Below are 18,524 nucleotides of genomic sequence, written 5' to 3'. Positions count from 1 at the left end.
ATCGCGGCCAATCCAGCTAACCTGCACATCTGTGGACTGTGGGAGGGCACCCGGAGGAAATGTACTCTCATATGGACAGCTTTGGTCCAGTGACACAATGGCTTCATCACAGTGTCCCTGCATGCAGAATATGGCACTAGGCCCACAGCAGTGATTAAAACCGGGGCCCGGTGGAATACAGGGGCGAAATCCCGCCTTGTCCCGAATTCTCCACGTCCTGAGATTCGGCGGGGGCGGGAATTGTGCCGTGTCGGTCGGCGGGCCCCCCGCGGCGTTTCTGCGGCCCGCGATGGGCCGAAGTCCCGCGGCTGACAGGCCTTTCCCACCGTGGTTTAAACCACCTCTTACCGGCGGGATTGGCGGCGCGGGCGGGCTCCGGGGTCTGGGGGGGGGGGGGGGCGCGGATCGATCTGACCCCGGGGGGTGCCCCAACGGTGGCCTGGCTCGCGATCGGGGCCCACCGATTGCGGGCGGGCCTGTGCCGTGGGGACACTCTTTTTCTTCCGCCTTTCCCATGGTCTTCACCATGGCGGAGGCGGAAGAGACCCCCTCCCCTGCACATGCGCCGGGATGACGTCAGCAGCCGCTGAAGCACTGCCGCATGCGCGGACATCTGCCGGCCGGCGTAGTCCTTTCGGCCCCGGCTGGCGTGGCGCCAAAGGCCGTTCACGCCAGCCGGCAGAGTGGGAACCACTCCGGCGCAGGCCTAGCCCCTCAATGTGAGGGCTCGACCCCTAAAGATGCGGAGAATTCCGCACCTTTGGGGCGGCCCGACGCCGGAGTGGTTCACGCCACTCTGACACGCCGGGACCCCCCACCCTGCCGGGTAGGGGAGAATCCCGGCCCTGGTGTCTGACCTCATTTCAAATCCCCAGAGTGTTAGGTTACCCTATTCTACCAACCCCACTATTTGGCAGCGCTGTCGTTTTGGAAAGCGTTTGATGGACTCACCTCAAAGAATTGATGGTGGGAAAGGTGGTTCCTGGGGTCAAGTTCAAAGATCAGAGTGTGGTTCACCCCTGACTTTCTCCAGCCGTAGGTGTTAATCCCCAATAGGAAGACAAACTCAATCACGATGAAGCCTCCTCGATAGGCCCTCAGTAGGGGCCACACACTGGCTTCCTGGGATACATAGATACCTGGGGAAAAATCAGATCTCGTGAGGAACATGGCCATGGGTAGATGGATGTGAGGCAATAGGATTGTAATTTGACCGATGGCCTGTAGCCAAACACTATAATTGTACAGCGAGTTTAACTAGAGCAGTTCTGGCCACTGTATTATATAAAGAATATAGAGGCACTGGAGAAAGTTCAATATTTACAATTCTCCCGGATTTATTTTGAGATGCTGAATTCTCCCAAAATGGGGCTATGTCCCCAGGCCGACGTACAAAAGCTGGCGTTTCACTCCCAAGTTTCCAATAAACAAGAACAGTCGATAAACTCACCTTCGGGGGGTTAGCAGGGACCCAGGGTGATTCACGCGGGCCACTGCACTTCCGGACTCGGACCGCGGAGGCAGCTGCAGAATGTAGGCTCCCCCCCCCCACCCCCAACCCCCAATCGGCTGCACGCCCGAGGATCCATCAGGCCCGATCTGTCCCCTGGTCACCCACAAGAACCCCCCCTGTGCCCGATACATTCCCCCCTCACCAGGGCAGCCGTGGACTGAAGGGAAAGTGGAATTGGTGGAGAAGATCAGCCTGGACTTGACGACCAAGGAAGGCATGTTCATAACATGAACCAACAGGTTGAGTGAGTATCAACCTGCAAAATTCTTTCAACTAATGGCAGGGAGTAAGAACAGGAGAGATTCCTTGTCATCCTTGTGTTGGGAGCCTCTACCAGCACTATCCAATAATCCATACTACAACACATGCACGTCAAAGTGTATTTTGCCACAGCAATTCAGCCTCCTTGGAAGGGGTGAGGGTTGGCTGAAATTGGCTGGACGGCTAGTGTGGATCAAATTGGTGCCAAATTGGTCTCAATCCCCATTTCTGCTGAGGCGGATTCGGGACCTGCCTCCTTGCCCTACTTACAGTGGAACTCATGGGCCCGTGTGTGGGCTGCCTTCCTGCAGAGGACTGAAGAGGAAGTTAGGATCTGTGGCAAAAGAGAGTTTGATTGGTCATCGAGTGCTGGATAAGTGTTGGACATCGGCCTGCTTGATTGACAGTCAAGAATCATCCAATTAGATAACGGGGGTGTCTATTCATTACTGATTGGGGACATGGATGTGGGGACATGTTGGGCACGGTGGACAGGGGCAGTAGCTCCATATTATGTCTCCAGCAATGTGCATCCAACTCGAGTTGACGTTACCAATAAGCCTTTGCAGTGCCTGTGCTTCCTTACATGTTTAATTACAGTCTGAAAAAGTGACAAGTCACAAGCCCAGTGAAATATGTAAGACATCCCATGCCACTTTTCTTATGAATAATTCATTCCCTGAAAGTGTTACCTCAGAGAACATCAGACAGGGGTAAAAATCGAACATCCTTCTTCTCTAAACTGTTAAGGTCGAGTCGCAGCAAGTAACACTATCTGTTACTAACCACTAACTGGTTCTGTAGATCTTGGGAGAGTGAGGTTACATGGGAGGCTGCAAAGTAGGGCTGCAAGTGTCTCACGCTGCAGCCTGGGGGGGTAGGCCGCACTCGACTCATTACCATCTTTACAGTGGATGTCGCGCTGACCTGGGTTACTGGAGCTGCTTGTCTGCTGCTGTCACCCGACCTGCACAAGTCGTTGAATTATTCATGTCAACCTGTCAGTAGTGATGTTTACAAATAACTTGAGAATACACAATGAGACATCCACCCCTACCCTCCCAATTGACTGGTGGCCCAAGCTTACCTTTGATAATTATCAGCACCATAAGAGCCAGGATGATTCCACACTGCAGGCCCACCCGAAAGGTGAGCCACACTGGAGCAGCCTGAGGGGGTCACAGGACATAACAATTTAATGTTGGCGATTAGCAGGCAGGAAAACCTTGAAACCAATCATCGTACCCTCAAAGCATCTCCATTAAACACACGCGCACACACACATGAACTAGGAGTAGGCCATCTGGCCCCTCGAGCCTGCTCCGCCATTCAATAAGATCATGGCTGATCTTTTTGTAGACTCAGCTCCACTTAGCCACCCGCTCACCCTCAACTCCTTTACCTTTGCCAAAAAACCATTCAAGGAGGTAGCCTTAGCTGCTTCACTGGGTAGTGAATTCCACAGATTCAGAACCCTTTGGGTGAAGAAGTTCCTCCTCAGCTCAGTCCTAAATCTGCTCCCCCTTAATTTGAGGCTGTGCCCCCTAGTTCTAGTTTCACCCACCAGTGGAAACAACCTCCCTGCTTCTATCCTATCTATTCCCGTCATAATTCTTCATCATTCTTCTAAATTCCAATGAGTATAGTCCCAGTCTACTCAGTCTCTCCTCATAAGCCGATCCTCTGAACTCCGGAATCAAGCTAGTGAACATCCTCTGCACCCCCTCCTGTGCCAGTACATCCTTTCTCACGTAAGGACACACACACACACCAATCTCAAACTGGCAAACACACTGTCAGGAAACTGAATCATTATAATACTTTCCTGTTGGTGCAATTTTTCTCATGTACTGGAGAACAGGTTTGAGGGGGTGTATTTGTTGTAATTGGATTACGAGACAGTGGCTAGGATTTTCCGAGTCTCCTACACCATGTTTTCCCACAGCAGAAGCACCTTGCCATTGGCTGCTGGCAGGATCTTTCGATCTCGCCAAAGTCTACGGTGCTTTGTATGTCGCACCCACCCTGCAGGGAACCTGCTGTAGGGGGTTTGCCTTCAGTGGCATCAAAACATCCCCCCCAGCAGGAAAACCCAGAAAATCCCACCCAGAGTGACTGCAACGGTCTTAGCCAAGAATAAGAAGTGGCTATGATACGTTAATGAATCAAGAGGAAATGCAATCAGAATTTACATAAGGCAATAAAAGAAATGGTTTTGAAGTAAGTTTCTTTATTTCAAAGGAGAACATGAAAAAGTTGTAAACGGCGTGAGTGAGGCAAAGATAGGGTAAGTTTACAATTTAAAATATAGGAGCTTGTGGTAAACAACTGTAGTATATAATATGTGTATTGTGGTAAACAGCTACTGTATTACGTGTAATGTGGTAAACCACTGCCCGATGGCTCTGCCTCACCTCGGGCTCGGTATAAAGGTGGCTGACCTCCGGCCCTGCCCCAGTTCGGGATCAGAGGCCAGGAGGCTTTCTGTTTAGTTTATTAAAGCCTCAGTTACGTTCACTACTCGGCTTGTGTTCATTGATGGCACATCAGAGCTGAAGCAAAGAAAGGAACTTGATCAATTCTGGGAGAAAAGGCACTTGTGAGAGACTGAATGAAACACGAGAGGATAAAGAGCTCTAAGGGAAGGAACCCATTTAAGAAAACTCTGAAGCCTGTGTGAGGGAGTAGCTGGTCAGATCGCCCGGAAGATACAGTAAATAAGATCAAAGCCAGTTTCTGTCAGCCTCAGAGGACACCCCAAGAGCAAAATGGTAAAATTACTGTCATTCTATAGATTTTAAAAACTGTAAAGATTATTGCCAAGCAGTAAAGGAAAGGTTAGCTCTGAATGCAGTTTAAGTTAAGATCTTTCTTGAATGGTATTAAAGTACTGTTAACTGTGTGACGCCTTCTTGTGTTTAAGTGTATTATTTTCCTTATTTTAAAGAAAGTTTACTTTACTATAAAATCATCACAATTGGTCAGAGAAATGATTTCCTGATTTCAGAAAACCTCCTCATAATAGACAAATTGCAAAACCTGTTTTGGCAGCTGTTTCAAATTTCCCTGGGGCAGCTTGGTATTTACCATCAGCCATGTCTCAACAAAATTGAAATGAAAAATGAAAATCGCTTATTGTCACGAGTAGGCTTTAAATGAAGTTACTGTGAAAAGCCCCTAGTCGCCACATTCCGGCGCCTGTTCGGGGAGGCTGTTACAGGAATCGAACCGTGCTGCTGGCTTGCCTTGGTCTGCTTTCAAAGCCAGCGATTTAGCTCAGTGAGCTAAACAGCCCCTGAATTGGGGGTTCTTTGCAGGATATTAAAAGAGTAATTCCTTGATTGGCTTGGAATTGCTACATTTAAAGGCAGTGAGAGTGAGGAGAATTCTGAACCAGGGAAACTTGAGATTTTGAAGTGGAAGTGTGCAAAATAGCTTTGACAATTGCTGAGACCTTTCTGGGAATAGCCACCTTGGGTGGCTTAAAAAAGGTAACTGAAGTTAAATTAACAGAATTGGCAGCAAAGTTACAAATAGGATTATCTGCAAGGGTAATAAAATCAATCAAGTGAAGGGATGACACAGCATTTGAAATAGGGAGGGATAGCAGAGTGACCAAGTTTCCCAATGCGAAAGTCACATGAATTGGCTAAAATTCAGTTGGAAGTTAAAAATTTTGAATTGGACTGTAAAAAGGGGAAAGACAAGAAAGAGAAAGAGAGGAAAAGGAAAGAGAATAAGTGTTTCAAAGGGAATAGGCGGGAGAGAGAAAAGGCAAGAGAATGAGACCAAAGAAGACATGAAAGGAAATTGGATATGGAGAGCTTAGAAAAGGAGGAAGAAGAAAAAGGAAAGCGGGAGAGAAAGAATTCCAGCTTTAAAAGATGGCAGTTAAAAACGAGACGCCAGAAGATCGAGAGGAAAGACTTATTTCCAGACAAGAAACCCATGGGGAGATGTTTAAATTCATACAAACTCTTCTAAAGTTTGAGGGAGGAGATTTTGAAGCATTCTTTATCTCATTTGAGAAAACAGATAAACACATGAAATAGCCAAAAGAAATCTGAACATTTACTATTATAGAGTAGGCAATTATCTGGGCAATATGATACAGTGAAGAAAGCTATTCTGAATCCATATCAGTTGGTTCCAGAGGCAAACAAGCAGAAATTTTGAAATGTAAGAAAATAGCCTGGACATACTAATATTGAATTTAAAAGAATCATAAGAACATAAGAACATAAGAACATAAGAACTAGGAGCAGGAGTAGGCCATCTGGCCCCTCGAGCCTGCTCCGCCATTCAATTAGATCATGGCTGATCTTTTGTGGACTCAGCTCCACTTTCCGGCCCGAACACCATAACCCTTAATCCCTTTATTCTTCAAAAAACTATCTATCTTTACCTTAAAAACATGTAATGAAGGAGCCTCAACTGCTTCACTGGGCAAGGAATTCCATAGATTCACAACCCTTTGGGTGAAGAAGTTCCTCCTAAACTCAGTTCTAAATCTACTTCCCCTTATTTTGAGGCTATGCCCCCTAGTTCTGCTGTCACCCGCCAGTGGAAACAACCTGCCCGCATCTATCCTATCTATTCCCTTCATAATTTTAAATGTTTCTATAAGATCCCCCCTCATCCTTCTAAATTCCAACGAGTACAGTCCCAGTCTACTCAACCTCTCCTCATAATCCAACCCCTTCAGCTCTGGGATTAACCTAGTGAATCTCCTCTGCACACCCTCCAGCGCCAGTACGTCCTTTCTCAAGTAAGGAGACCAAAACTGAACACAATACTCCAGGTGTGGCCGCACTAACACCTTATACAATTGCAACATAACCTCCCTAGTCTTAAACTCCATCCCTCTAGCAATGAAGGACAAAATTCCATTTGCCTGGTAATTTTGACTGGTGGATAAGGGTACTAAAAATAGAGGTAACCTTTGCAGCTCTCAGAAAAGTAAATCTTTTGGAAGAACTTAAAAATTAAAGAATCAATGTAGAGGACAAAGGGTTAAGACTGATATGAATGAAATGAAAATCGCTTATTGTCACGAGTAGGTTTCAAATGAAGTTACTGTGAAAAGTCCCTAGTCGCCACATTCCAGCGCCTGTTCGGGGAGGCTGTTACGGGAATCGAACTGTGCTGCTAGCTTGCCTTGGTCTGCCTTCAAAGCCAGCGATTTAGCCCAGTGAGCTAAACAGTCCCTGATAGACAGACAGCAGAAATAGCTGGTCCATAGATCAAAACCTTTTTTTCAACACCCTTTTAAATTGGAGTAGGATAGAAAATGGGGAGGTGAGAGGAAGGCATTTAGACAAGGAAGAGATGGAACTGCTGAAGATTCTCAGGAAATGTCACCTCCAGACGAGGAAGAAAGGTGTCGAGAGTAGAAGTGATGTAAAGAAGCGTAAATGTTTTGATTGTAATATGGTTGGGCATACAAAGTCAAGGTGCTGGAGGCTACATAGTAAAACAATAGAGACTAAGAAAGGTGCTGCAAGTTAAAGGCTTTAGGATAAGACAAACCGAGTAGAAAAGAGAAAGTGTCAGCTGAAGTGTGAAAATGTGGTTTCAGTCTACTCAAAGGAATGTTGAACAGGCAGGCAGGTTGAAGAAATGTTTGAAGATTTCTGATGGAATCTGACCAGAATTTGGCAAACCAGTTTTCTCATGGAATGTTGAGTCTCTTTACCAAAGAAAAGTAATGATGTGGAGATGCCGGCATTGGACTGGGGTGAGCACAGTAAGAAGTCTTACAACACCAGGTTAAAGTCCAACAGGTTTGTTTGGAATCAGTAGCTTTCGGAGCGCTGCTCCTTCCTCAGGTGAATCTGCTCCTCCTGACGAAGGTGCAGTGCTCCGAAAGCTAGTGATTTGAAACAAACCTGTTGGACTTTAACCTGGTGTTGTAAGACTTCACACTAAAGAAAAAAGTGGGCGTGGTTTATGCCATCACTCTGACGGGGCAGGGCCTCATTGAGCTGGCAATCAGAGCAGTGGGATTAATTCAAAAAGGAAATAGAATACAGGGCCGACATATTCCCAGAAGGGTGAAGCAACAGGTCCAGAGAAACCTGGATGTCAGGGAATTTCCAGGGTTGGATGAGGGAAAATAGGGAAGCTTATTTGAGGGCTTAAACAGCAGAAGCCCTAGAGGAATGTAGAAAGTGTAGGGGTATACTTAAAAAATAAATCAGGACAGCCAAGACGGGGCAGCGAAAAACACTGGTGGATAAAATAAAGGAAAATCCAAAGGTATTTTACAAGTACATAAATGGCAAGAGAATGACCAGGGAGAAACTAGGGCTCATTATTATGAGCAGTTTTGGGCCCCGTATCTAAGGAAGGATGTGCTGGCCTTGGAAAGGGTCCAGAGGAGGTTCACAAGAATGATCCCTGGAATGAACATTTGAGGACTCTGGGTCTGTACTCGGAGTTTCGAAGGATGAGTGGGGATCTTATTGAAACGTACAAGATACTGCGAGGCCTGGATAGAGTGGATGTGGAGAGGATGTTTCCACTTATAGGAAAAACTAGAACCAGAGGACACAATCTCAGATTAAAAGGACGATGCTTTAAAACAGAGATGAGGAGGAATTTCTTTAGCCAGAGGGTGGTGGAACTCTTTGCCGCAGAAGGCTGTGGAGGCCAATTCACTGAGTGTCTTTATGACAGAGATAGATAGGGTCTTGATCAATAAGGGGATCAGGGGTTATGGGAGAAGGCAGGAGAATGAGGATGAGAAAATATCAGCCATGATTGAATGGCGGAGCAGACACGATGGGCCAAGTGGCCTAATTCTGCTCCTATGTCTTATGGTCTTAATAGGGACCAATGTGCCAATTTGTGGGGAGCTGGGAGATGTAGGTGAGGTTTTAAATGAGTACTTTGCATCTGTGTTCACTGTGGAGAAGGACGATGTAGGTATGAAAATCAGGGAGGGGATTGTGATGTACTCGAACAAATTAACATTGAGAGGGAGGAGGTATTAACCGTTTTGGCGGGGTTGAATGCATGAATAGTCCAGGCACCGATGAGACATATCCTAGGCTGCTGTGGGAGGCAAGGGACAAAATTGCAGAGGCTCTGACAATAATTTTCAAATCTTCTACAGGAGAGGTGCCAGAGGACTGGAGGACAGCTAATGTCGTACCATTATTCAAGAAAGGTGGTAGGGATAAATCAGGAAATTAAAAGTCAGTGGGTCTAACTTCAGGGCAGGGAAACTGGGAAAAAAAAATCTGAGGGACATAACTACTCTCCACTTAGGGAGGCAAGGATTAATCAAGGATAGTCAGCACGACTTTGTCAAAGGAAGGTCATATTTTACAAATTTGATTGAATTTTTCGAGGAGGTAGCTAGATTTATAGATGGGGTAGTGCCGTTGATGTAGTCTACATGTAATTCAGTAAGGCTTTTTGGTGTGCATGTCCATAGATCCCTGAAGACAGCAGGACAGTAGATAAGGCGGTTCAGAAGGCCTATTATTATTTGCCTTTATTAGCCGAGGCATAAAATCAGGGAGGTTATGATGGAACAGTATAAAAAGCTGGCTAGGCCACAGCTAGAGTATTGTCTAAGTTCTGGTTGCCACACTATAGGAAGGAAGTTATTGCTGTAGATATGGTGCTGAGGAAATTCACCAGGATGTTGTCTGGGTTGGGGCATTTCTGCTCTCAGGAGAGGCTGGTTAAACTGGGGTTGTTTTTCTTGGAGCAGAGAAGTCTGAGGGGAGACTGACTGAGGGGCATACAATTATGAGGGACATAGATAGGGTAGATATGAAGGAACTTTTCCCCTTAGGAGGGGGATTAATAACTGGGGGAAGAGATCTGAGGTAAGGGGCAGGAGACTTAGAGGGGATGAGAGGAAAAACATTTTCACCCAGAGGGTGGTGGGAGTCTGGAACTCACGGCCTGAAAGGGTGGCAGTGGCAGGAACCCTCACAACATTTATAAAGTAAGAAGTCTTACAACACCAGGTTAAAGTCCAACAGGTTTGTTTCAAACACGAGCTTTCGGAGCACGGCTCCTTCTTCAGGTGAATGGGCCGTGCTCCGAAAGCTCGTGTTTGAAACAAACCTGTTGGACTTTAACCTGGTGTTGTAAGACTTCTTACTGTGCTCACCCCAGTCCAACGCCGGCATCTCCACATCATGGCTAACATTTATAAAGCATTTAGGTGAGTGCTCAAAATGCCGTAGCACACAAGGCTACCTACCAAGTGCTGTAAAATGGGATTAGAGTAGATAGGTGCTTGATGGCCAAAGAACAAAGAACAATATAGCACAGGAACAGGCCCTTCAGCCCTCCAAGCCTGCGCCGATCATGTGTCCTATCTAGACCAACCGCCAGTATCCTTCCATACTCCGTCTGTTCATGTGCCTATCCAGATAAGTCTTAAAGGTCGCTAACATATTTGCCTCAACCACCTCACTTGGCGGCGCATTCCAGGCCACCACCGCCCTCTGTGTAAAAACCTCCCCCCCCGCATATCTCCACTGAACCTTTCCCCCCTCACCTTGAACTTGCGCCCCCTTGAAATTGTCATTTCTGCCCTGGGAAAAAGCCTCCAACTGTTCACCCTATCTATACCCCTAATAATTTTATAAACTTCTGTCAGGTCGCCCCTCAGCCTCCGTCTCTAGGGAGAACAATCCCAGTTTATTCAATCTCTCCTCATAGCTAATACTATACTTTAGTGAAGGTCAGAGGTTAAGAAGATCCATGGAATTCTATAACCAGTGGAGCCTTAACAGGAGCCATATTAGCTGCACAAAGTCCACAGTTTGCAGATGACCCAACTCAGCTACAAAATCCAACATTTGGTGAATATAGGCAGTATCAGTGACAAACGGGTTGCAAAACCTTAATTTTAGGGTAATAGGATTATTACACTCCATACCAGGCAACATCCTGGTAAACCTTTTCGGTACTCTCTCCAAAGCCTCAATGTCTTTCTGGTAGTGAGATGACCAGAATTGGACACAGTATTCCAAATGTGGCCCAACCAACATTCTATATAATTGTAACATACTTTTCGAGCTTTTATACTCGATACCCCATCCTATGAAGGCGAGCATGCCATATGCTTTCTCTACCACCGTTTCCACCTGTGCTGCCAATTTTAAGTATTTGTGGACCTGCACGCCCAGGTCTCTCTGTGTCTCTATGCTCCTGATCGTTCTGCCATTTATTTTACAGCTCTCACCTGAATTGGATCTACCAAAATGCATCACCTCGCATTTGTCCGGGTTAAATTCCATATGCCATTTCTCTGCCCAATTTTGCAGCCTATCTATATCCTGTGGTATTCTCTGACAATCTTCATCATTATCCCCAACTCCTGCAATCTTAGTATCATCCGCAAACTGCTAATCAGAACTGCTAAGTTTTCTTCCAAGTCATTTATATATATTACAAAGAGCAGAGGTCCCAGAACTGATCCCTGCGGAACACCACTAGTTACAGACCTCCATTCGTAAAGGCATCTTTCCACTGCTACCCTCTGTCTTCTATGGCCAAGTTAGTTCTGGATCCATCCAGCTAGTTCACCCCTGATCTTATGTGATCTAATCCTTTACACCAGCCTGCCATGAGGGACCTTATCAAATGCTTCACTAAAGTCCATGTAGACAACGTCCACAGTCCTTCCCTTGTCAATCATTTTTGTCACCTCCTCAATCGAATTAATGAGACAGGCCCTCCCTCGTACAAAATCATGCTGTCTGTTGCAAATAAGACCATTCACTTCCAAATGTGCATAGATCCTGGGTGGAATTCTCTGATAATGTCCCCACGCCCGCGTGAAAATGGACACGAATCACTTTGGACTCTCCGTTTTGGTGGGGGCCAACAGGGCCACGGAGTAGTCCAAGCAGCTCCGGCTGCCGATATGGGGCCTTGCACTTCCGGCCGCGGGTCCGCGCATGCGCCGCTGGCGGCCCGCGCAACATGGCGGACCCACACAGCGGGCCGACCATGACAATATTGCCCCCCCCCCCCGAGATCACGCGCCCCCGACCAGAGCCGCGTCGACCGCGCACGAGCGATTGCCGGCGATTCTCTGGTCCGCAGAGAATTGCGGGAAGACGTCAGACCCGATCCTGGGTCTGACGCCCCATCCTCCGCCCCCGTGGCTAGCACGATTAAGGCGTGGAGGCTCGGACAACCCCAGCCCCTATCTCTGAGAATCTTTTCCAACAATTTCACTATCACTGACGTCAAGCTCACTACCCGGATTATTCTTGCAACTCTTCTTAAATAACGGTACAACATTAACATTGGCTATCCGCCAATCCTCTGGGATATCACCTGGGGCCAATGAGGACACAAAGCTTTCTGTCAGAGGCCTCGCGATTTTATATCCTGCCTCCCTCAGTAATCTGGCCCTGGGGATTTGTCTATATTAATGCTTTTTAACACACCTAACACTTCCTCCCTCGTAATAACGACCTGTAATAACAACCTGTTCTAAAGTGTTTATACCTCCCTCTGAGACACCACCAATCAACATGTCCCTCTCCTTTGTGAATACCAATGCAAAATACTCATTAAGGACCTCACCTACTTCCTCTGGTTCTATACAGAATTTCCCTCCTTTGTCCTTGAGTGGGCCAACTCTTTCTCTAGCTACCTTTTTGTTCCTAATATACGTATAAAATGCCTTGAGATTCTCCTTAATCCTGTCTGCCAAGGACATTTGTGACCCCTTTTTGCCCTCCTAACTCCCTACTTGAGCTCTTTTCTACTTTCCTTGTATTCCTCAAGTGTTTTATCTGTTTTCAGTTGTCTGTACCTCACAAATGCATCTTTTTTATTTTTCCCTGGTCATCCATGGTTCCCGAATCCTGCCTTTCCTGTCCTTCCTTTTTACCGGCACATGCCTGTCCTGCACTCCCATGGACTGCTCCTTAAAAGACTCCCACACGCCAAATGCAGATTTACCCTCAAACAGCCTCTCCCAAACAACAGCCTCAAAATCCTGCCTAATCTGGTTGTAGATAGCCTTCTCCCAATTTAGCACCTTAAAGACAACATTCGTCCTTTTCCATGAGTATCCGAAAACGTACGGAATTTTGGTCACTGTTCGCCACTTCTTCTCCCAATACAACTTTGATGACCTGGCCAGGCTCGTTTCCTAGTACTAGGTTCAGCATAGTCGGACTATCCACATATTGTTCCAAAAAACCTTCTTGGACAAACTTAACAAATTCATCACCATCCAGAGCCCTAGCCCTAAGGGATTTCAGGTCAATATGAGGAAAATTAAAGTCTCCCACTACAACAACCCTGTTATTTCTACATCTATCCAGAATCTGCTTACATATCTGGGCTGTTGGGAGGCCTGTAGTACACCCCCCCCCCCCCCACCCTTATATTCCTTATTTAAAAATAAAACATTTACTTTAATATAAAATCATCACATTTGGCCAGTGACATCATTCCCTGATTTCAGAAAATCTCATTATATACAGATTGCAAAGATCGTTTTGGCAGCAGTTTTAAGATTCCCTTTGGGATTTGGACAGTTTGGCCTTTACCATCAAGCATGTCTTAATAAAATACATACTCTAATATTACACTGTCACACACACACACTCCTATATTACCCTGACACATACTCCAATATCGCCCTGCCACACACACACTACAATATCGCCCTGCCACACACACACTACAATATCATCCTGACACACACAACCCAATATCATCCTCACACACACACTCCAATATCATCCTGACACACACACATACTCCAATATCACATTGACACACACACACACACTCCAATATCATCCTGACACGCACACATACTCCAATATCACATTGACACACACACACACACACACACACATAATATAATATCAGACTGACACACACACATACTCCAATATCACACCGACACACACACACACTCCAATATCCCACCGACACACACACACACTCCAATATCCCACCGACACACACACACACTCCAATATCACCCTGACACAGACACACACTCCATTATCACACTGACACACACACACTCCATTATCACACTGACACACACACACTCCAATATCACCCTGATACACACACACTCCAATATCCCACCGACACACACACACACACTCCAATATCCCACCGACACACACACACACTCCAATATCACACCGACACACACACACACTCCAATATCACATTGACATACACACACACTCCAATATCACCCTGACATAGACACACACACTCCAATATCATCCTGACACACACACATACTCCAATATCACATTGACACACACACACACACACACATAATCCAATATCAGACTGACACACACACACACACTCCAATATCACACCGACACACACACATACTCCAATATCACATTGACACACACACACACATAATATAATATCAGACTGACACACACACACACTCCAATATCACACCGACACACACACACACTCCAATATCACATTGACATACACACACACTCCAATATCACCCTGACATAGACACACACACTCCAATATCATCCTGACACACACACATACTCCAATATCACATTGACACACACACACACTCCAATATCACACCGACACACACAGACGCACTCCAATATCCCACCGACACACACACACACTCCAATATCCCACCGACACACACACACACTCCAATATCACATTGACACACACACACACACTCCAATATCACATTGACACACACACACTCCAATATCCCACCGACACACACACACACACTCCAATATCACACCAACACACACACACTCCAATATCACACCGACACACACACACACACTCCAATATCCCACCGACACACACACACACTCCAATATCACATTGACACACACACACACACTCCAATATCACATTGACACACACACACTCCAATATCCCACCGACACACACACACTCCAATATCACATTGACACACACACACACACTCCAATATCACATTGACACACACACACTCCAATATCACACCGACACACACACACACTCCAATATCACATTGACACACACACACACACACTCCAATATCACATTGACACACACACTCCAATATCACACCGACACACACACATACTCCAATATCACACTGACACACACACTCCAATATCACACTGACACACACACATACTCCAATATCACATCGGCACACAGATAATCCAATATCACACCGACACACACACATACTCCAATATCACATTGACACACACACACACACACACATAATCCAATATCAGACTGACACACACACACACACTCCAATATCACACCGACACACACACATACTCCAATATCACATTGACACACACACACACATAATATAATATCAGACTGACACACACACACACTCCAATATCACACCGACACACACACACACTCCAATATCACATTGACATACACACACACTCCAATATCACCCTGACATAGACACACACACTCCAATATCATCCTGACACACACACATACTCCAATATCACATTGACACACACACACACTCCAATATCACACCGACACACACAGACGCACTCCAATATCCCACCGACACACACACACACTCCAATATCCCACCGACACACACACACACTCCAATATCACATTGACACACACACACACACTCCAATATCACATTGACACACACACACTCCAATATCCCACCGACACACACACACACACTCCAATATCACACCAACACACACACACTCCAATATCACACCGACACACACACACACACTCCAATATCATTCTGACACACACACATACTCCAATATCACCCTGACACACACATACACACTCCAATATCCCACCGACACACACACACACACACTCCAATATCACACCGACACACACACACACTCCAATATCACACCGACACACACACACACTCCAATATCACCCTGACACACACACACTCCAATATCACACCGACACACACACACACACACTCCAATATCACACCGACACACACACACACTCCAATATCACACTGACACACACACACACACACTCCAATATCACACTGACACACACACACACACACTCCAATATCACACTGACACACACACACACTCCAATATCACACTGACACACACACACACTCCAATATCCCACCGACACACACACACACTCCAATATCACCCTGACACAGACACACACTCCATTATCACACTGACACACACACACTCCATTATCACACTGCCACACACACACTCCAATATCACCCTGATACACACACACTCCAATATCCCACCGACACACACACACACACTCCAATATCCCACCGACACACACACACACTCCAATATCACACCGACACACACACACACACTCCAATATCACACCGACACACACACATACACTCCAATATCACACTAACACACACACATACACTCCAATATCACACCGACACACAGATAATCCAATATCACACCGACACACACACATACTCCAATATCACCCTGACACACACACACTCCAATATCCCACCGACACACACACACACTCCAATATCACACCGACACACACACATACACTCCAATATCACACTAACACACACACACACACACTCCAATATCACATTGACACACACACACGCACTCCAATATCACCCTGACACACACACACACACACTCCAATATCACCCTGACACACACACACACTCCAATATCACATTGACACACACACACACACACTCCAATATCACCCTGACACACACACACTACAATATCACCCTGACACACACACACACTACAATATCTCCCTGACACACACACACACTCCAATATCACACCAAAACATACATACCCCAATATCACACTGTTAGACACACACAAGCGAGTAACATTTGCACCACACAAGTGACAAGGAATGATCATCTCCAACAAGAGAGAATCTAATTATCACCCCCTTGACATTCAACGGCATTATCATCACTGAATCCTACACTATGAACATCCTTGGATTACTGTTGAGTAGAAACTCAACTGAACTAGCCATATAAATACTGTGGCACATCAGAGACTGGGAATCCTGCAGCGAGTAACTCAATACCTGACCCCCCCACCCCCCCCCCAACCCCCACACCCACCTGATCCCCAAAGCTTCTTCACCATCGACAAGGCACAAGTCAGGAGTGTAATGACTGGCCTGGGTATGTACAGCTCCAACAACACTTCAGAAGTTTGACACCATCCAGGGAATAGCAGCCCCGCTTGATTGGCATCCCTGCTACAAACATTCACTCCCTCCACCGCCTGCGCACAGCGACAGCCGTGTGTACCATCTACAAGATGCACTGCAGGTACTCACTAAGACTCCTCAGGCAGCACCTCCCACAACCATCTAGAAGGACAAGAGCAGCAGGTGCATGAGAACCCCACCATCTGCGAGTCCCCCTCCAAGTCACTCGCCATCCTGACTTGGAACGATATCACCGTTCCTTCGCTAATGCTGGACCACAACCCTGGAGCTTCCTCTGTACCAGCACTGTGGGTGGTACCTACACCACATGAGCTGCAGCTGTCCAAGAAGGCAGCTCACCACCACCCTCTCGAGGGCAATTAGGGATGGGCAATGAATGCTAGCCTTGCTTGCGAAGCCCACATCCCTTGAAAGAATAAAAGAAAACTCCAATCTCAGACTGACACACGTTCAAATCCCACACTCACAGGCACATAATCCAGTCGCACAAGTGTCTCGCACACATCCACTCATAACACATTCACGCCCCCCCACACCTGACACACGTTTTTTTTTCAAATTAATTTACTCCGACTCAGCCTTTCCTCGTGAGATAAACCTTGAGAGCTGACTGACCTGCGTTAATCCTAGGGGTGGGACACGAAGTCGCTTCATCGCCCGTGCTCTGTCCCCTCCTTCCAGCTGGTTGGTGCACAGTGACTGAAAAAAACACATGGGTGTTCATTGATATTTAAATAATAATGCAGACGGCTTTACTACGGCAGACGGAATGGGCATTTCTACATCTGTTAAGTCTACTCCTGCTTTCTGGTGTCTCACTAATTCTGGAGGCAGCAGCGATGCTTTTTAACATGAGTCTGGACGGGCCATTTCAATGAGCGTGAGTGATTCCCAGAACTGAAGTGCCGTTCTTTGATATCTCCTTGTGGACTATTTGCTTTTCCTCAGGAAAGTTTCCCCTTAAAAAATATCCATCCCCACAGTGACATGGCATCTGCCAACCCACCCAGTAAACCATCAATCATAGAATCATAGAATTTACTGTGCAGAAGGAGGCCATTCGGCCCATCGAGTCTGCAACAGCCCTCGGAAAGAGCACCCTACCCAAGCCCACGCCTCCACCCTATTCTCGCAACCAGAGGCAATTTATCATGGCCAATCCACCTAACCTGCACATCATTGGACTGTGGGAGGAAACCGGAGCACCCGGAGGAAACCCACACAGACACCGGGAGAACGTGCAGACTCCACACAGTCACCTGAGGCCGGATTTAAACTCGGATCCCTGGAGATGGGAGACAAGAGTGCGAAGCACTGTGCCACCCTAACCATCAATAAGGCTCTCCTTATGCCTATGTATTGACATCTCTGTAAATGCCTCTCCCCTCCAACTTTGCTCGTAATTTTGCAGTCCAGTTCTGTTGAAGAGAGCATCTATATTGGGCCGTGCCGAATAAATTTAGTGGCTCTTCCTGACTCAGACACTGTTGTGTAATTTCCCGTGGTTTGCAGTTCAAGTGTGAAACAATAT

General features: G+C 46.5%; 1 protein-coding gene across 1 annotated transcript in view; it reads right to left on the bottom strand.

Annotated features, from left to right (window-relative positions):
- The window catches only part of LOC119955655 (xenotropic and polytropic retrovirus receptor 1 homolog), a 109,757-nt gene that overhangs the window by 22,763 nt on the left and 68,470 nt on the right, over positions 1-18,524 (bottom strand). The window contains exons 6-8 of the mRNA XM_038782085.1: positions 17,609-17,692; positions 2,862-2,943; positions 952-1,139 (exon numbers count right to left, since the gene is read on the bottom strand). Of these exons, the coding sequence (XP_038638013.1) occupies positions 952-1,139; positions 2,862-2,943; positions 17,609-17,692 (354 nt within the window). The remainder of the gene's footprint in view (positions 1-951; positions 1,140-2,861; positions 2,944-17,608; positions 17,693-18,524) is intronic.

The sequence above is a fragment of the Scyliorhinus canicula genome, chromosome 21, assembly GCF_902713615.1.
Source record: "Scyliorhinus canicula chromosome 21, sScyCan1.1, whole genome shotgun sequence".
Classification (NCBI taxonomy): Eukaryota; Metazoa; Chordata; class Chondrichthyes; order Carcharhiniformes; family Scyliorhinidae; genus Scyliorhinus; species Scyliorhinus canicula.
This window is presented reverse-complemented; position numbering and strand designations above follow the sequence as displayed.